This window comes from Diabrotica virgifera, chromosome 3, assembly GCF_917563875.1.
Source record: "Diabrotica virgifera virgifera chromosome 3, PGI_DIABVI_V3a".
In the NCBI taxonomy this organism is placed as follows: domain Eukaryota; kingdom Metazoa; phylum Arthropoda; class Insecta; order Coleoptera; family Chrysomelidae; genus Diabrotica; species Diabrotica virgifera.
In genome coordinates, this window is record NC_065445.1 from 206,185,975 (window position 1) to 206,203,360 (window position 17,386).

Consider the following 17,386-nt stretch of genomic DNA (forward strand, 5'->3'; position numbering starts at 1 on the left):
ACGTCATGGAACATACGTCGATCAATCGAAGAGTCGCAGGCAGACATCTGTAGTTTACACGTTGCCTGATGGTACCGGTAATCACGTTCAAGTATGTAGAAAAACATTTGAATCAGTATTTGCGATATCCCATAAAAAAGTACAGACTTTGGTAGAGAAAAAGAAGTGTGGAGAAAATATTTATAAAGACAACCGTGGATCAGGAAACAAACCGAGAAAATTTTCCTCTGATATACAAAATCTTGTAATAGAGCATATAAAATCATTCCCATATCAGGAAAGTCATTACAGTCGACATGATACCCAAAAGTTCTGTCTGAGCCCGGACTTAAATATTAATCGTTTATTTAAAGCATTCAAAGAAAAATACCCTAATTCTCCTGTTAACTACAGATATTATTACTTCATTTTTAAGGATAAGTTTGCTTATTTGAAGTTTGGACGCCCTGGAACCGATACTTGTACCAAGTGTGATTTGTTGCACGCAAAAATAAAAAGTTCGGCACGAAGAGATAAGACAAAATATACTGCAGAGTTAGAACTACATCATCGCAAAGCCGAGAGTGCACAAAAAACTATGAAAGCTAATGCGGTAGAGTCTCAGTCTCCAGCTAGCAACACAATAACTATGGCTATGGATATGCAACAAGTTATTTTCATACCAACACTGACACATAGCCAAATGTTTTATAGCAGACAAGTATCATGCTATAATCTATGTGTTCATATTGCTGATAACCAACAGGCTTACATGTGCCTTTGGAATAAGTCATATGCAGGAAGAGGTGGTAACGAAGTCGGCTCTTCCATATTCAAGGTACTAAACATGATGTCACCTAAAACTTTAAAAAAGCATGCAGTTATTTGGAGTGATAACTGCATAGGCCAGAATAAAAACAGAATGGTTCTTTTTGCCTTGATCTATTTAGTAGCTAATGGCATTTATGACACTATTGATCATAAGTATTTGGTCAGTGGCCACTCTTTTATGTCCTGCGATCGAGATTTTGCCCAAATTGAAAAAAGAAAGAGAGTAGTTAAATGTTTTGATCCAAAGGATGTTGAAAAAATGATACGAGAATCATGTCACAAAAATCCATTTGAAGTTGTTAATTTGGACCAAAATGATTTGAAGGACCTGAATAAGGCTTCCACAGACTTCTTGAATACGACAAACTTAAAAATTTCAACTATTTCTTGGATTCACATAAGCAAAGACAAGTTACCTCGTGTTGATTTAATGTAATCACACAATGACTCAATACCGTGAGACAGTGTCAACGTTTTCAAAAAAGGCAAAACTCCAAATCAATTAAAAAACTACACTTTGCCAGTGCTAGAAGCTCGAAACAATATTTCCAAGGAAAAATTGAAAGATTTGAAGGACATGCTACCATACATACCCGCCGAAAAGAAAGCATTCTATGAACATTTTATTAACCAAACCGAAGTCTAAGAACTTTCTGGATATCTTCCATAAAGGCACTTAGCTCATTTTCAATATCGCTTCAAATGGTACTTAAGTCATTCTAACACAATGAATGTTCATTTTGTATTGGTTCCTTGGATTTCTTTTTTTTTAATATTTTAAGGTTTGCTATAATATAAGATATGTTTTTAATTGATTTATATAAAAATAAAGAAATATTTCATTGAATTGTTTATTTAATGATGTTTTTTTGTTATATCTCAAATTAAAAGAAATGGCACTTAGACCCTTTAGACTTACAACCCTTCAATTATCATTTCATCAATACTCTTAAAATCGTACACATATGTACACATTACATACTATTTTGTGTTCCTAGTATAAGGCCTTTACCATTATTTGTCTAATCGTATTGACAATTTCATACCACTAATACAACACCTATTGGTATTGTTGACTGCATAACTTCCTGTAACGTAAACATTTCATTTCCCTATTTTGAATACTTAATTAATGCATTATTTCTAGGAAAAAAAAATCTTTCATATTTTGTGAACATCTTTTATTTTTACTATTTGTAAATTTGATACTGTTTTTTATCTTAAAACATTTAAATTAATCTTTAACGTTGTGGCTGAAGTAATATTACAACTAGGTTACATTGACAGTTCTTGATGTCATTTCGGGTTGCTCTTGAATTCACTTGTCAGTTGGCCATTGAAATCCAATATGTGAGATTTTCTCCAAAAAAAGTTCCAACCACGTGGGGAGAGTCCTGTGTTGCCCTGGGTAACATCCAGGTTTATCTATAACATCCGATGAATTTTATATAAATATGTAAAATATCTTTATTATTTACATTTAAAGGGTTTTTACCCTATACATTTTGGTGGCTCAGGCATGCAAATTTTGTAAGTATGACCTCTTGTTCTTGAAAACCTCTGTCAATTTTAACTTTTATCTCATTTAATTAGGTTATACTTAATTTTAGGGCTTTTAAACACTGATGATGGATTCCTTAATCCGAAAACGTTTTGTATTGTGACCCTTATTTAGGGTATTTTAATATATACCTTTTACAAGAAACTTGGTATTTTTTTTTTAATCATGTTTATTGTTCAATAAATATATAATAAAAATATGACTTAGTAAATACATTAACACATATATTTAACTCTCCGTTACTCGCACACGGTGTATGAGACCGGCCCTCTAAATAACTTCTTATAACTCTGATTGTAGTGGAGATTTTGAATTGCTGCTGCATATACCTTTTCAGTCATCAGTCAACCGTGAGTTAAGCCCACGTGCAGTCTAAAAAAGAGTATTATTGTACTTTTATTATTAGGCAACACGATGCAGTACACCGGGTTTGAGTATTTGTGCACAAATTTTTGTGTTTAAATCAGACATCAATAGTTTTAATTAGTAAGGTAATTTAAGATCTATTTCTTATTTTCAATGTTTATATATTTTTTTATTTATATTTAGATATGGATTACGAGAAGGAGAAGCAAAGATTATTATAATTAAAAAAACTAAGTTTTCACTCTAATGGCATACAAAACAACATACTGCTATTCTACATCCCACCAGAATGAAAACAATGGGAACCTTCTCTGGTTACACCTTCGAGGCTTCTACAATTTGCAAGCCATACGGATGCTGAGACTAAGGAAGATGAGGGAATTCTACAATTTGCAATTCACGTCCCATCTGCTCAGCGCGGTAAAGTTTCAACAAGAATGGTTCCCTTCATACTCCACACAGAGTAAATGTAAATCAAAAATGAATAACCATTTTCAATTTCGTTGCAAAACGAAAACACAGCCAACCATATTCTAGTCCGATCAGAAAGTGCCGCAAGCACCCCTACCGGTTTCGAAGCTTATTAGTCTCTCATCAGGAGGCACATATGCTGCTCTCCCCGATCCAACCAAAACAAACCCCAGCGTGCAGTCCCGGATTGCAACGAACGAAATGGCATAGATGCCCTAGCGGCAACTGCTAGCAAAAAGACTAAGTTTTCACTCTAATGGCATACAAAACAACATAATGCTATTCTACATCCCACCAGAATGAAAACAATGGGAACCTTCTCTGGTTACACCTCCGAGGCTTCTACAATTTGCAAGCCATACGGATGCTGAGACTAAGGAAGATGAGGGAATTCTACAATTTGCAACGAAATTGAAAATGGTTATTCATTTTTGATTTACATTTACTCTGTGTGGAGTATGAAGGGAACCATTCTTGTTGGAACTTTACCGCGATGAGCAGATGGGACGTGAATTGCAAATTGTAGAATTCCCTCATCTTCCTTAGTCTCAGCATCCGTATGGCTTGAAAATTGTAGAAGCCTCGGAGGTGTAACCAGAGAAGGTTCCCATTGTTTTCATTCTGGTGGGATGTACAATAGCATTATGTTGTTTTGTATGCCATTAGAGTGAAAACTTAGTCTTTTTGCTAGCAGTTGCCGCTAGGGCATCTATGCCGTTTCGTTCGTTGCAATCCGGGACTGTACGCTGGGGTTTGTTTTGGTTGGATCGGGGAGAGCAGCATATGTGCCTCTTGATGAGAGACTAATAAGTTTCGAAACCGGTAGGGGCGCTTGCGGCACTCTCTGATTGGACTAGAATATGGTTGGCTGTGTTTTCGTTTTGCAACGAAATTGAAAATGGTTATTCATTTTTGATTTACATTTACTCTGTGTGGAGTATGAAGGGAACCATTCTTGTTGGAACAAGATGGGAGATGGGAAGCAGATGGGCAGATGGGAAGTGAATTGCAAATTGTAGAATTCCCTCATCTTCCTTAGTCTCAGCATCCGTATGGCTTGCAAATTGTAGAAGCCTCGGAGGTGTAACCAGAGAAGGTTCCCATTGTTTTCATTCTGGTGGGATGTAGAATAGCATTATGTTGTTTTGTATGCCATTATAGTGAAAACTTACTCTTTTTGCTAGCAGTTGCCACTAGGGCATCTATGCCATTTCGTTCGTTGCAATCCGAGACTGCACGCTGGGGTTTGTTTTGGTTGGATCGGGGAGAGCAGCATATGTGCCTCCTGATGAGAGACTAATAAGTTTCGAAACCGGTAGGGGTGCTTGCGGCACTCTCTGATTGGACTAGAATATGGTTGGCTGTGTTTTCGTTTTGCAACGAAATTGAAAATGGTTATTCATTTTTTATTATTAAAATTATTTGAGGAAGGTTACTTTTTATTAAAGTAATATAATGTTGACACAAACGCATATCTACAAAATTATATGATCATATTATTATATTCATTAAATAATATAATTGTACACAATTTTGCAAAAAAAAAATAATATTTTTAATATTGTTCGCCCATATTTTTGGACCCGGTCTTCTGCACCGTGCGCGAGTATTCGATCAAAAAAATTGGCGCGAGTAACGGAAGGTTAAATTCTTGACAAAAACTAACAATTCTTGATTATACTTATGGCTTTGGTATCTGATGGTAACTTCTTGATATTGAATGGTACTGCTGCTAGTTCTGCAACGGGCTCTGGGTTCCAAAGGCTGTACTCCACCAGGCCTACGGATGTTGGTCGTTGCAGTCTAGTTGCTGTGGTTGCAGTATGGATGACATGTCCCTCGTTGTTGTATCGCCGGCGATTTGAGGATTCTTGAAGCTCCCAGAGGGATAACGATGATCTTTATCCCAAAAACTAGAACAGTAAAACACATATCAACAATCAAGAAGATAAACCAACGTGTGCCGTCTGCCATTCTAATCGTCAGAAAGAGTAGCACTTGACAAGAATAAATTAAATGATATTTAGATGCGGAGAATAGTTAAAATTTGATTACTAAACGTGCATATATGTAAATTAAAAAGGTATATTTAAAACTAACATATCAGAAACCATGCTTTTAACATTGTAGGTTAGGTTAGATATAAAAAATTTAGAAAAAGCCGTTAGATTTAGAAATGTAATTAAAAAAAAATAATTAGAATACACAACTCACCCCAAGAGAAAATTAAGTCTGGAAATAGATAAGGCCTTATGGACTCATCTCTTTAAATAGATAATTTTTCCCTGTCCCTTCCATTTTCATTTTGTGTCAGCGGGTAGGGAGGAAGTGTCACTTTTATGACAGTGCGACGTTTGAAATGACGATCAAGTACTATGAAGTAGCAGGCATGTTCCGCATTGAAAGAGAAATACTTACAGAGTAAGAATATACGGGGTACGTTCAGTATGTTCAGTTGATGATTTAGATATTAGATGAAAAGAGATATAGTAAGTACAAGATAATAAAAGAAGATAAAAAATGAAGATAACAAAAAAGGGCGCCAACGAGTTTTTAACGAAGAAAACAGGTAAAACAAATAGAAGAAAATTATTACTAATGAAATATTAAAGAAAATAAAGTAAAATAATTATTTAAAAATAAAATAACAAAGATGTGACGTTTGTAACGTTACAAACTCCTCTCACTCATCAGAAAAATTTTGAACACAAGTGAGAAATTTTTCTCAAAGAAAACAGGAATGTTATACACTCCCTCAACTCATTAGAAAAATTTCGAACACAGGTGAGAAATTTTTCTCAAAGAAAACAGGAGCAAAAGCTCTAACCAGAAATAAATATATGCAGTAGTAATCGTTCAGAACAAGTCAAAAATAAATACTCATAATAAAGTAATTATTAAGTCAATGTATATAGTTAATTTAAATTATTAATCATAAAAATTTTAAAGTATCAAAATAATTTTCAGATGTTACTCTGGGGAAAATAAAATAAAATTACCCAATGAATTAAGAAAGAGACTGTGATGAAATGTACGATATTCAAGAAAGTGACAATGAAGAGAGTTTAGACATGTCACAAGGTAATAGGTCTCAAGCAACAAATCATGATGATGAGGATTTTTATTGTAATCTGTTCTACAGTGAGCACGTAAAGGTTGGAATAAATTCATTTTCTCAAGAACTGACGATTTTGGAAAAAAATCCCGAAAGAGATCAATTTTTATTTTTAAATTACGACTTTTTGGCATATATATCATACTAGTGACGTCATCCGTCTGGGCGTGATGACGTCATCGATGATTTTTTTAAATGAGAATAGGGGTCGTATGATAGCTCATTTGAAAGGTAATTCAATTCTTTATTCAGTAATATAAACATTAACATAATTATTTATACAGGGTGCCTAAAAAAATTTTTTTTGAATTAAATTTATTGACATAAAAAGAAGAATGTGTGTAATTTATTTAATTCAAAATACATTTTACTGCTATCAGAAAACAGAAAAAAATGTTTTTTGGCAAAAAAATGTTTTTTTTGCTTAAATTCAATATTAAAGCAGCCACCCACCAGCCTCGTGACAATTTGAACATTTAATTTAAGCCAATATCAATGATTATTTTTCAAATATTCATTTTTTTTCTGTTTTCTGAGAGCAGTAAAATGTATTTTGAATTAAATAAATTACATATATTCTTCTTTATAATATGTCAATAAATTTAATCAAAAAAAATGTTTTGGACACCCTGTATAAATAATTATGTTAATGTTTATATTAGTGAATAGAGAATTAAATTACCTTTCAAATGAGCTATCACACGACCACTATTCTCATTTAAAAAAACATCGATGACGTCATCACGCCCAGATGGGTGACGTTACTAGTATGATATATATGCCAAAAAGTCGTAATTTAAAAATAAAAATTGACCTGTTTCGGGATTTTTTTCCAAAATCGTCCATTCTCGAGAAAATGAATTTATTCCAACCTTTACGTGCTCACTGTATAATGCCAATGATGATAGTATTAATGATAGACAGCTACGTAATAGAAATATTAGAAATACACTGTCTAAGCCTGACTATTATGGTGTAGCAAACTACTGTGACATACTTGAACCCATAAGTTATGAAAGTACAATAAAGTGTGCGGACTCTAGCAAGTGGCAACAAGCAATGGAGGAAGAAATAGATGCCCTCAAGTTTAATAACACATGGACACATGGTAAAATTGCCCGATGCTGCAAAAGTGATAGACAATAAGTGGGTTTATCGTGTTAAGACTGACTCAGGCGGTAATCCTGTTCGTTATAAAGCGCGTCTGGTTGCACGCGCTTTTATGCAATAACGTGGAATAGACTAAGAAGACACTTTCGCGCCGCGGTATGACTCAGTGCGGATTTTGTTATCATTAGCAGTGGAAAAGGACCTTAGACTTGCTAACTTTGATGTACGGTGACCTGTATGGTGACCTACCAAAGTGTGTGTATATGAAGCAGCCAACTGGTTTTGAAAGTAAGAAGTCACACAACTTAGTGTGTAAATTGAATAAAAGCTTATACGGACTTAAGCAATCACCACGATGCTGGAACCAGAAGTTTGTTTTTTTTTTCTTAATAAATTTGACTTTGGACAATTAAAAAGTGATCAAGTGTTTTTGTTGGTAATTTTGCATATTCTGAAACTTATTTAGCAATTTATGTTGATGATGGACTTGTCATGTCAAAATCAGTAAGTGCTATTAATGAACTTTTAGAAACTTTAAAGCAAATGTTTAAAATAACTGTAAATTTAACTAATACATTACATTTTGTTGGGCTCGAGATTGAACAAGATCTTAGTGCAGGGACAATTGCTATTCATCAACATATAGAAAAACTTCTTATTTAATATGACTAATGCTAACCCATTCAAGATTCTTGCAGAGCCTAGTGTACCTTTGTCTAAAGGAAATATTTTAAATTGTAATAAATCTTTGCCATATCGTGAGGCTGTTGATTCACTAATATTTCTAGCAACCACCAGTCGCCCAGATATTACATTTGCAGTTAATCATGTATAGACCAGGGCATTTAGCACAAAATAAATAAATTTTTAAATACAGCACCTAGAGACTTGAAGTTTTTTGCATTATGTTCAGGATGACGTCAGGAAAAAAGTCTACTATTCAAAAATGGATGGAAATGCATAATTGCTCTGTAAAGTGCATAAAATGCATCCAAAATTGCATAAATATAAAAATAAAGTCAAAATCAGTATACTAAGGAACAAAATTTATTATGTCTTGGGTTTTTGGGGTCACTGAATACGATTACGCAATCAGAACTGACCCTCGGATCACCTGGTGCCCAAGGTCAGTGCAAGAGACGTCATCTTCTGGAGTTTCGATAATTTTCGGCATTAAATCGATGCAAATGGATTACTCACTGGTTTTAGGGGCCACTAAGTACTAATATGCCATCAGAATTGACCTCCGGAGTACCTGGTGCCCAGGGTTGCTACTAAGGCACGTCATCTTCTGGGGTTTCGAGGGTTTTCGGCATTTAATTGATGCAAATGGATTACTGGAGGGTTTTTGAGGTCGCTAAATACGAATATGCCATCAGAACTGACCCCCTGTGCACGTGGAGCCCAAGGTCACTGCAAGGGACGTCCTCATCTGGAGTTTTGAGGGATTTTGGCATTAAATTGATAAAAATGGATAACTCGGGGTTATTTAGGTGTTAGACACGAATATGCCATCAGAACAGACCACCGGATCACCTGGTGCCCAAGGTCACTGCAAGGAACGTCATCTTCTGGAGTTTCAAGGGATTTCGGTATTAAATTGATACAAACGGATTACTTACGGGTTTTTGGGGTCGATAAACACGAGTATGCCATCATAATTGAACTTTGGAATACCTGGTGACCAGGGTCGCCACTAGGGCACGTCATCTTCTGGGGTTTCGAGGGCTTTCGGCATTTAATTGATGTAAATGGATTTACTGGAGGGTTTTTGAGGTCGCTAAACACGAATATGCCATCACAACCCACCCCCTGTGCACCTAGTGCCCAAGGTCACTACAAGGGACGTCATGTTCTGAAGTTTTAAGGAATTTCGGCATTAAATTGATGAAAGTAAATTACTCGGGGGTTTTTGAGGTCGGTAAATACTAACAGGCCATCAAAATAGACCATCGTAAAACCTGGTGTCTAGGGTCACTGCAAGGGGCGTCATCAGCTAGGTGAGGTTTTCGGTACTATATTGATTAAAACAGATTACTTATAGGTTTTTGGGGATGCTGAACACGAATACCCCGTCAGAAAAACACCGGAGGACCTGGTTCCTAAGGCACGTCATCTTCTGAAGTTTCGAAAGTTTTATGTACTCAATTGATGCAAATAGATTACTCAGGGGTTTTTGGGATTGCTAAACATAAATACGCCATCAGAAGAGACACCGGAGCACACGGGCCTAATGCACGTTATCCTCTGGAGTTTTGAGGGTATTTGGCATTAAATAGATTCAAAAGGATTACTCATGGGTTTTTGGGGTTGCTGAAGAAAAATACGCCGTCAAAGCAAACACCGGAGTACCTGATGCCTAAGGTATATCATCTTATGGAGTTTAGAAAAATGTTGGTACTAAATTGATGTAAACAAATTGCTCATGGGTTTTTGGGTTTGCAGAATACGAACTCTACTATTTTGATCTATTTATTTTTTTATATGAGTGTTATTATGCGTTGACGTTATTAGTGATTAACGTAATCACAAGTATACTCCAGAATTTCTCATATAAGCCATATTCGTGTTCAACAACCCCAAAACCAAAAAGTAATTCATTTTTCATCAATTTAGTACCGAAAACTCTCGAAACTCCAAAAGATAACGTGCTTTAGGCACCAGGTGCTTCGGTGTCTGTTCTGATGGCGTTTTCGTATTCAGGCACCTCAGAAACCCATGAGTAATCCGTCTTCATCAATTTTAGTACCGAAAACACTCGAAACTGCAGAAGATGACCTGCCTTAGGCACCAGATGCTGAGTTGGTTGGGTCTGATGGCATGTTCATGTTTAGCAACCACAAAAACTAAAGAGTAATCAGTTTGCACTAGTTTTCGGTACTAAACTATCGAGACTACAGAAGAGAACGTGCCTTAGGCACCAGGTGCTACGGTGTTTGTTCTGATGGCGTATTTATGTGCATAAACCCCAAAAACTCATGAGTAATCCATTTGCATCAATTAGGTACCGAAAACCCTCGAAACTCCAGAAGATCACGTGCCCTAGGTACCAGGTGCTATGGTGTCTGTTCTGATGACGCAATCGTGTTCAACAACTCCAAAATCCGATTAGTAAATAATCTGTTTGCCTCAATTGAATGCCGAAAACCCTCGGAACTTCAGAAGATGACCTGCCTTAGGTACGTATACTGATGGCGTATTTGCGTTCAGCAACCCCAAAAACCTGTGAGTAATCCGTTTGCATCAATTTAGTACCGAAGACTCTCGAAGTTCTAGAAGATGACGCCCCTAGCAATAACCTTAGGCACCAGGTTCGCGGGATTCAGTTCTGATGGCATATCGTATTTAGCGACCTCAAAACCCCTCAGTAATCCATTTGCATCAATTTAATACCGAAATTTCTCGAAACTCCAGAAGATTACGACCCTTGCAGTGACCCTGGGCACCAGGTGATCCGTGGGTCTGTTCTAATGGCATATTCGTGTTTAGCGACCTTAAAACCCCCGAGTAATCCATTTGCATCCATTTTATGCCAAAAACCCTCGAAACTCTTGAATATGACGTGCCATAGTAGCGATCCTGGTCATCAGATACTCAGGAGTTCAATTCTGATATCATAATCGTGTTTAGTAACTCCAAAAACACGTAAGTAATCCGTTTGCATCAATTTAATACCGAAAGCCCTCGAAACTCCAGAAGATGACGACCCTTGCAATGACCTTGGGCACCAGGTGATCTAGTGGTCTCTTCTGATAGCATATTCATGTTTATCAACTCAAAAACTCCCGAGTAATCCATTTTTATCAATTCATTGCCGAAATCTCTCAAACTCCAGAAGAGGACGCCCCTTGCAGTGAGCTTGGGCTCCAGGTGCACAGGGAGTCGGTGTTGATGGAATATTTGTGTTTAGCGACCTCAAAAATCCGTAAGTAATCCGTTTGCATCAATTTGATACCGAAAGCCGTCGAAACTCCAGAAGACGTCCCTTACAGTGGCCTTGGGCACCACGTGATCCTAAGGTCTGTTCTGATGGCATTTTCGTGTTTAACCACCCCAAAAACCCCCCGAGTAGTTCAGTTACATCAATTTAGTGCCGAAATCCCTCGAAACTCCAGAAATGACGTGCCTTAGTAGCGACCCTGGGCACCAGGTACTCCGGATGTCAATTCTGATATCATATTGCTATTTATCGACCCCTAAAACTCGTGGGTAATCCGTTTGCATCGATTTACCGAAAACCATCGAAACTCCAGAAGATGACGTCTCTTGCTGTGACATTGGGCACCAGGTGATCCGGGGATCAGTTCTGATGGCGTAATCGTACTCAGTGACCCCAAAAACCCCCCAAATAATAAATTTTGTTCCTTAGTATTCTGATTTTGACTTTATTTTTATATTTCTGCAATTTTGGATGCATTTTATGCACTTTACAATGCAATTATGCATTTCCACCCATTTTTGAATAGTAAACTTTTTCCTGACGTCATCCTGAAGATAATGCAAAAAACTGCAAGTCTCTAGGTGCTGTATTTAAAAATTTATTTATTCGGGTGTTTTTAGTGCTAAATGCCCTGGTATAGTAAGCAGATTCTTTAATGCTTGGAGTGATGAACATTGGAAAGCAGTAAAACGAATTGTTAGATATCTGAAATATACTGCTCATTATAAAATTGTGTACAGAAAAACTACACAAATCAAGGTATGGACTACATGGAACTACACTGATGCAGACTATGCTGGCTGTCTGGATACAAGAAAATCTACTAGTGGATATGTATTTATACTAGACAATGACGCTATTACCTGGAAGAGCCAAAAACAGAACATAATGGCACAATCAACGACAGAAGCCGAATATGTGTCCTTGGCTTTTGGTGTAAGAGAAGCTTTATGGCTTAGAAATTTTTTAAAAGAGACTGGAATTGATGTCTCACCTGTCAACATCTTTGTTGATAATCAATCTGTCATTAAGAAAACACAGGCACAACAATCTCATAGCAGAACAAAGCATATTGATATTAAGGTCCACTTTGTTCGAGATAAGTGTGAAAACAAGAACATATGTGTAAGCCATGTCAATACAAGTAATCAGTTAGCGGACTTGTTCACTAAAGCATTGTCAAAGACAGTTTTAACAATTTATTGAATAAGTTAAATTTGTCAGTTTAAACTGTGTATTTGTTAATGTGTATTAGGTCTTTGTTTTAGCATTTGTTGTCAAATCTTGAATAAGTGGGAGTGTAAATGTAGCTCCCGAGCTAATGTAATATTCAAGATATAAAGAAAAAGAAGAATTAAGATTTAAGGTTATGTTCAAAAATTGCAAGTTAGGTTACACGTATGTTACACGTGTTTAATTAATATTTTCAGTTTTCTCAGGCTAACGGTTTAATAAACTTTTTACTAATCGACAGGAGAGTTATTTTATTTATCAAGTTTCTTTTGAATAAGATATTTGAAATTTAAAATCACACTACATTTTCTCTTAGTTTTTCACACCTGTAACTTATTAAAATTAACATTATAGATGTTTTCAGGGACTTTAGCCCCTCGGTAAGAACGTAATCTTTCATTCTGCGTTTAAATTTTTCAAAAATACTTATTAGTTTTCTCAGGATTAAAAAAAATGAATCCCATTTAAATACCATTGGAGCCGAAACTATGTACCGATCCCTTTAACGTGCCCTATAAAATCCCCTGGAACTTGGCGATTAACATGGTGAAACTGTCTCTGCCTCGAGCTATTCTAAATAGTTGCTCTGCTTTCTTTATTCCTGTCCACTCCCTGATATTCTTTAACCAAGAGGCCTGTTTTCTACCAATTCTTCTGCGTCCTTCGATTTTACCCATCATGATAAGTTGAAGGATAATATATCGGTTTCCCCTTACTACGTGACCAAAATAGGCCATTTTTCTACATTTGGTGGTATCAAGCAGCTCGCGAGCAACATTTGCTCTCTTAAGGACTGCCACATTTGTCAGCAGAGCTGTCCATGGAATTTTTAGTGTACGTTTGTGCAGCCAAATTTCAAAGGCCTCCAAACGATTAATGTATTTTTAATGTCCATGCTTCGACACCGTATGAGAGAACTGACCAAATGTAATATTTAATCATGCGCTTTCGAAGTTGAAATTGCAAGTTATCATTACAGAAGAATGACCTCATTTTTAAAAATGTTGTGCGGTCTATCTCGATTCTACATTTTATCTCTTTATCTGGATCTAATTGTTCAGTAATATGACAACCAAGATATATATATAAAACTGGGTACTCTCTGAATTATATGACCATCAACATCTAACTGTGAATCTTGATGTATTAAACGGCTAAACAATGATGCAATTCATAATTGAATGAATTATTAGGTCTAAGTCTTTTTCCACTATTACATAATCGATTATTGATTTCTATCCTCTTCTTATAACTTCCCGTGTGCATTAGTGAATAATTTTATGTTCGAAGACTGTGTTTGTTTTTATTAGATTGTCTAGTTGACAATATTCAAGAAGACTCTTGTCTACTGCATACGGAAGGTTTCTACTAGGGATGGCGGTTTTTTACAAAACACCGGTTTTCGGTTATACCGTTTTTTTTTGCTTACGGTTTAACCTGGCGGTTATAACCGGCCAAAAACCGGTTATAACGGGTTATAACCGGCGGTTATAACCAGTTTTTGGAAAAACCGGTTTTCGGTTTTTTTAATCCAATAGGTTACAAAGTTACATTTACAATACACTTTAGTTTGCGATACTCCATTCGACTAGATATCAATGTGATCAAAATTAGTACTATCGAAAAAACATGTATTACTTTTAACACGTTTGTATATTTGTAGAATAGGTAAATACATTTTAACTCATTTAATACTTCCTGTATTAGTATGAGTGTATGGTTTTGAAAACATAGCGAAATTCTTGGAGATTATTTTTGGTAATCAGAAAAAGTCATTCACCCACTTTCAATGTCAAGAGTTAAGTGTAAAAAATAGATGATGTTTGAGTCTATTTCTACCAGATCACTTCTTATGTAAATATTATGATTACAAATACCTTTTCAAGGAAATATTATAATAAAACTTAATAATTGTTTCTGGCTGATGTGAGATTGCACTTTCAGTTTGCTTCTGTATTAAATAAAATAAAATTTGAATTATGGTTTTGTTTGGAATAATTACTTGAGAATAAATTATGATTGGGATCCGAAATAATACCTAACCTAATCCTAATCACCGTAAAAACCTAATAACCGGTTTTTACTTTAAAAATAAAAAACCGGCTGTAACCGGAACAAAAAACAACCGATAAAACCGGTTATTGCGAAGTAAAAAAACCGGTTTTAGGTTTAAACCGGTAGGTTTTCCCATCCCTTGTTTATACCCACTTGTATCTATGATATTGTATTTTTAGGCTTTAAATATTTTTCCATCATCAATCATCCATTGATATAATGTTTGTTATATTACTAGAAAAGGTGACAATCCGTTTCAAAAGAAATTTGCATCTGGCGCCTTAAATTGATACGTACATAAGTTGATTTAATAAATATATACCTATACCTATTTCATTTTTAGATGGAAAAGTATTACCAAAGGGAGTCACTGTGGCATTACTTATTTTCTTAGTTCATCGGGATCCAGAAAACTTTCCAAATCCATTAAAATTTGATCCTGAGCGATTCAAAGACACACATGGAACTAACCCCTATATGTATATTCCGTTTAGTGCAGGACCTAGAAATTGCATCGGTAATTGTGTTTAGTATTTGCTTTTATACAATATGAAGGTACAAAATCCTAGATTAGATAGTTATACACAAATGTTCTAGTTATTAAAAGGGTGTAGCAAAAATGGCATCATTTCAAATATAATAGCAAATGTTCTAAAATTAACAAAAAAATATATCACATATTTTCTGGAAATTAACTAAGATATTATAGAGTGATGAGCGCGCAAATAACCGGCAAAATAGCGCAAGAGATGGAAAACATAACACATTGCGAAACAAAAAGAGATGAAACTAGAGAATATATAAATTAACATTACATTACATAACACAGGTTTACAAAAAAAAATAAACTGTGGACTATTTGACGAAACCATATGACAAGGGGGTTTTTGGGGTCGCTGATCACGAATCCGGTATACGCTGATCTCTATCACATCAGGTAAAGGTCATTTCAAGGTCAAATCAAGATAAATCGATAATCGCTCTGAAAAAGTATATTAGGGGGTTTTTAGGGTCGCTGATCACGAATCCGTACCTTCTCTCACGTCTAGCTCAAGGTCATTTCAAGGTCAAATCAAGATAAATCGACACAATCGCTTTGAAAAAGTATATTAGCGGGTTTTTGGGGTCGCTGATCATAAAACTGGGGTCCGTTGAGCTCTACCGCGTCAGTAAAGGTCATTTCAAGGTCAAATCAGTTTTGTGATCAGCGACCCCAAAAAACCCCTAATATACATTTTCAGAGCGATTGTGTCCATTCATCTTGATTCGACCTTGAAATGACCTTGAGTGAGAGAGGTCAGCGAACCGCGGATTCGTGATCAGCGACCCCAAAAACCCCCTAATATACTTTTTCAGAGCGACTGTCAATTTTGTCTTGATTTGACCTTGAAATGACCTTAACCTGATGTGATAGAGATTAACGGAGCCCGGATTCGTGATCAGCGACCCCAAAAACCCACTTGTCATATGGTTTCGTCAAATAGTCCACAATTTATTTTTTTTTGTAAACCTGTGTAATCCACAAGGTAAAGAAAATTTTTCCTGTAGTTGGCTGTATACCACCAGTCACAAAAATTGGAAAAAATCCTTTGTAAAAGGTATAAAATTTTATTAAAAACCCTTTAACCCTTATCCCGGCAGGGTGGGTCCAACGGGCCCGAGACGACAATTATTTTATCATAAACTGATACAAAAAATTTTCAATGGGAAAATCCCAATAGTTGGCTGTATACCATAGTTTAAAAAACCAATACAGAAGTAAAAACTTCGAGATGTATTCTGGTATAAAATCGTTTATTTAAAACTATAAAATGTCATCGATTGCAGAACGTTTTCGTTCTAAACAGAACATCTTCAGTGCCTAGAATGAAGTATTTCCACGTTAGTTTAAAGCAAAAGGTTAAAAATGTGACTGTTAAAATGAAAAATGTGGGAATACTTACATCCTGCCGAGTATTTTGAAACTAGCACACTGTAAATAGTGTTAACATCATCATATATGGTTTACATAATGTAATATGTTAAAATGTTATGACTACAAGTCGATGTTAATGGATAAAGTGGAAAACATGCTAAAAGGGTGCCATGGTTCCCTGCTCGAAGATACTAGGTACTTGCCAATTCAATGGGCACAGACCAACTGAGAAATTATGAAGTGGATATACAATTTGACAAGGGTGACATGACATGACAAGATAAAGCCAATTTTTGGTTAAAGTTTCATTTGATTTTGGATTTTTTAATAAAATGCGAAGGTTTGTCTGCAAAAATAATTTAAATTATTTGAATAATAAAATCTACTGTAAAGTTTAAATTAGCAACTCTCTATTCCAGAATAACTTATAGATTCATTAAATTTAATGCAGATATATTACGTGCCCAAGTAGCAATTTGTCGACGCGACAACGTTGTCTACCGCGTGGCAACGTTTTGTTACAACGTTGTTATTGCCTAGAAGACGACCCAATTCTGCACTAATTTGGTGGACGATTTTTGAGTTGTCTTGACGTTGCCTAGGCAACCTTAAGCGTTGCATAAGACAACTGAAACGACCATAAAAAGTGCCTGCGTGCAATGGTTGCTCAAAGAGTCGGACTGGTTATGTTTTTTTACCTATATAAAAAGTAAACTATTTTGACATCATATCAGGTATTTAAATTTATATAAATACATAAATAAGGACATAAACAAAATTACCTGATGTGAAATTTATAAACGCATCTCA

General features: G+C 35.6%; 1 protein-coding gene across 2 annotated transcripts in view; it reads left to right on the plus strand.

The window, feature by feature from the left end:
- The window catches only part of LOC126881508 (cytochrome P450 4d2-like), a 142,095-nt gene that overhangs the window by 82,392 nt on the left and 42,317 nt on the right, over nucleotides 1-17,386 (plus strand). For both annotated transcript variants that reach the window (XM_050645801.1, XM_050645802.1), the window contains one exon: nucleotides 15,005-15,178. In XM_050645801.1, the coding sequence (XP_050501758.1) occupies nucleotides 15,005-15,178 (174 nt within the window). The remainder of the gene's footprint in view (nucleotides 1-15,004; nucleotides 15,179-17,386) is intronic.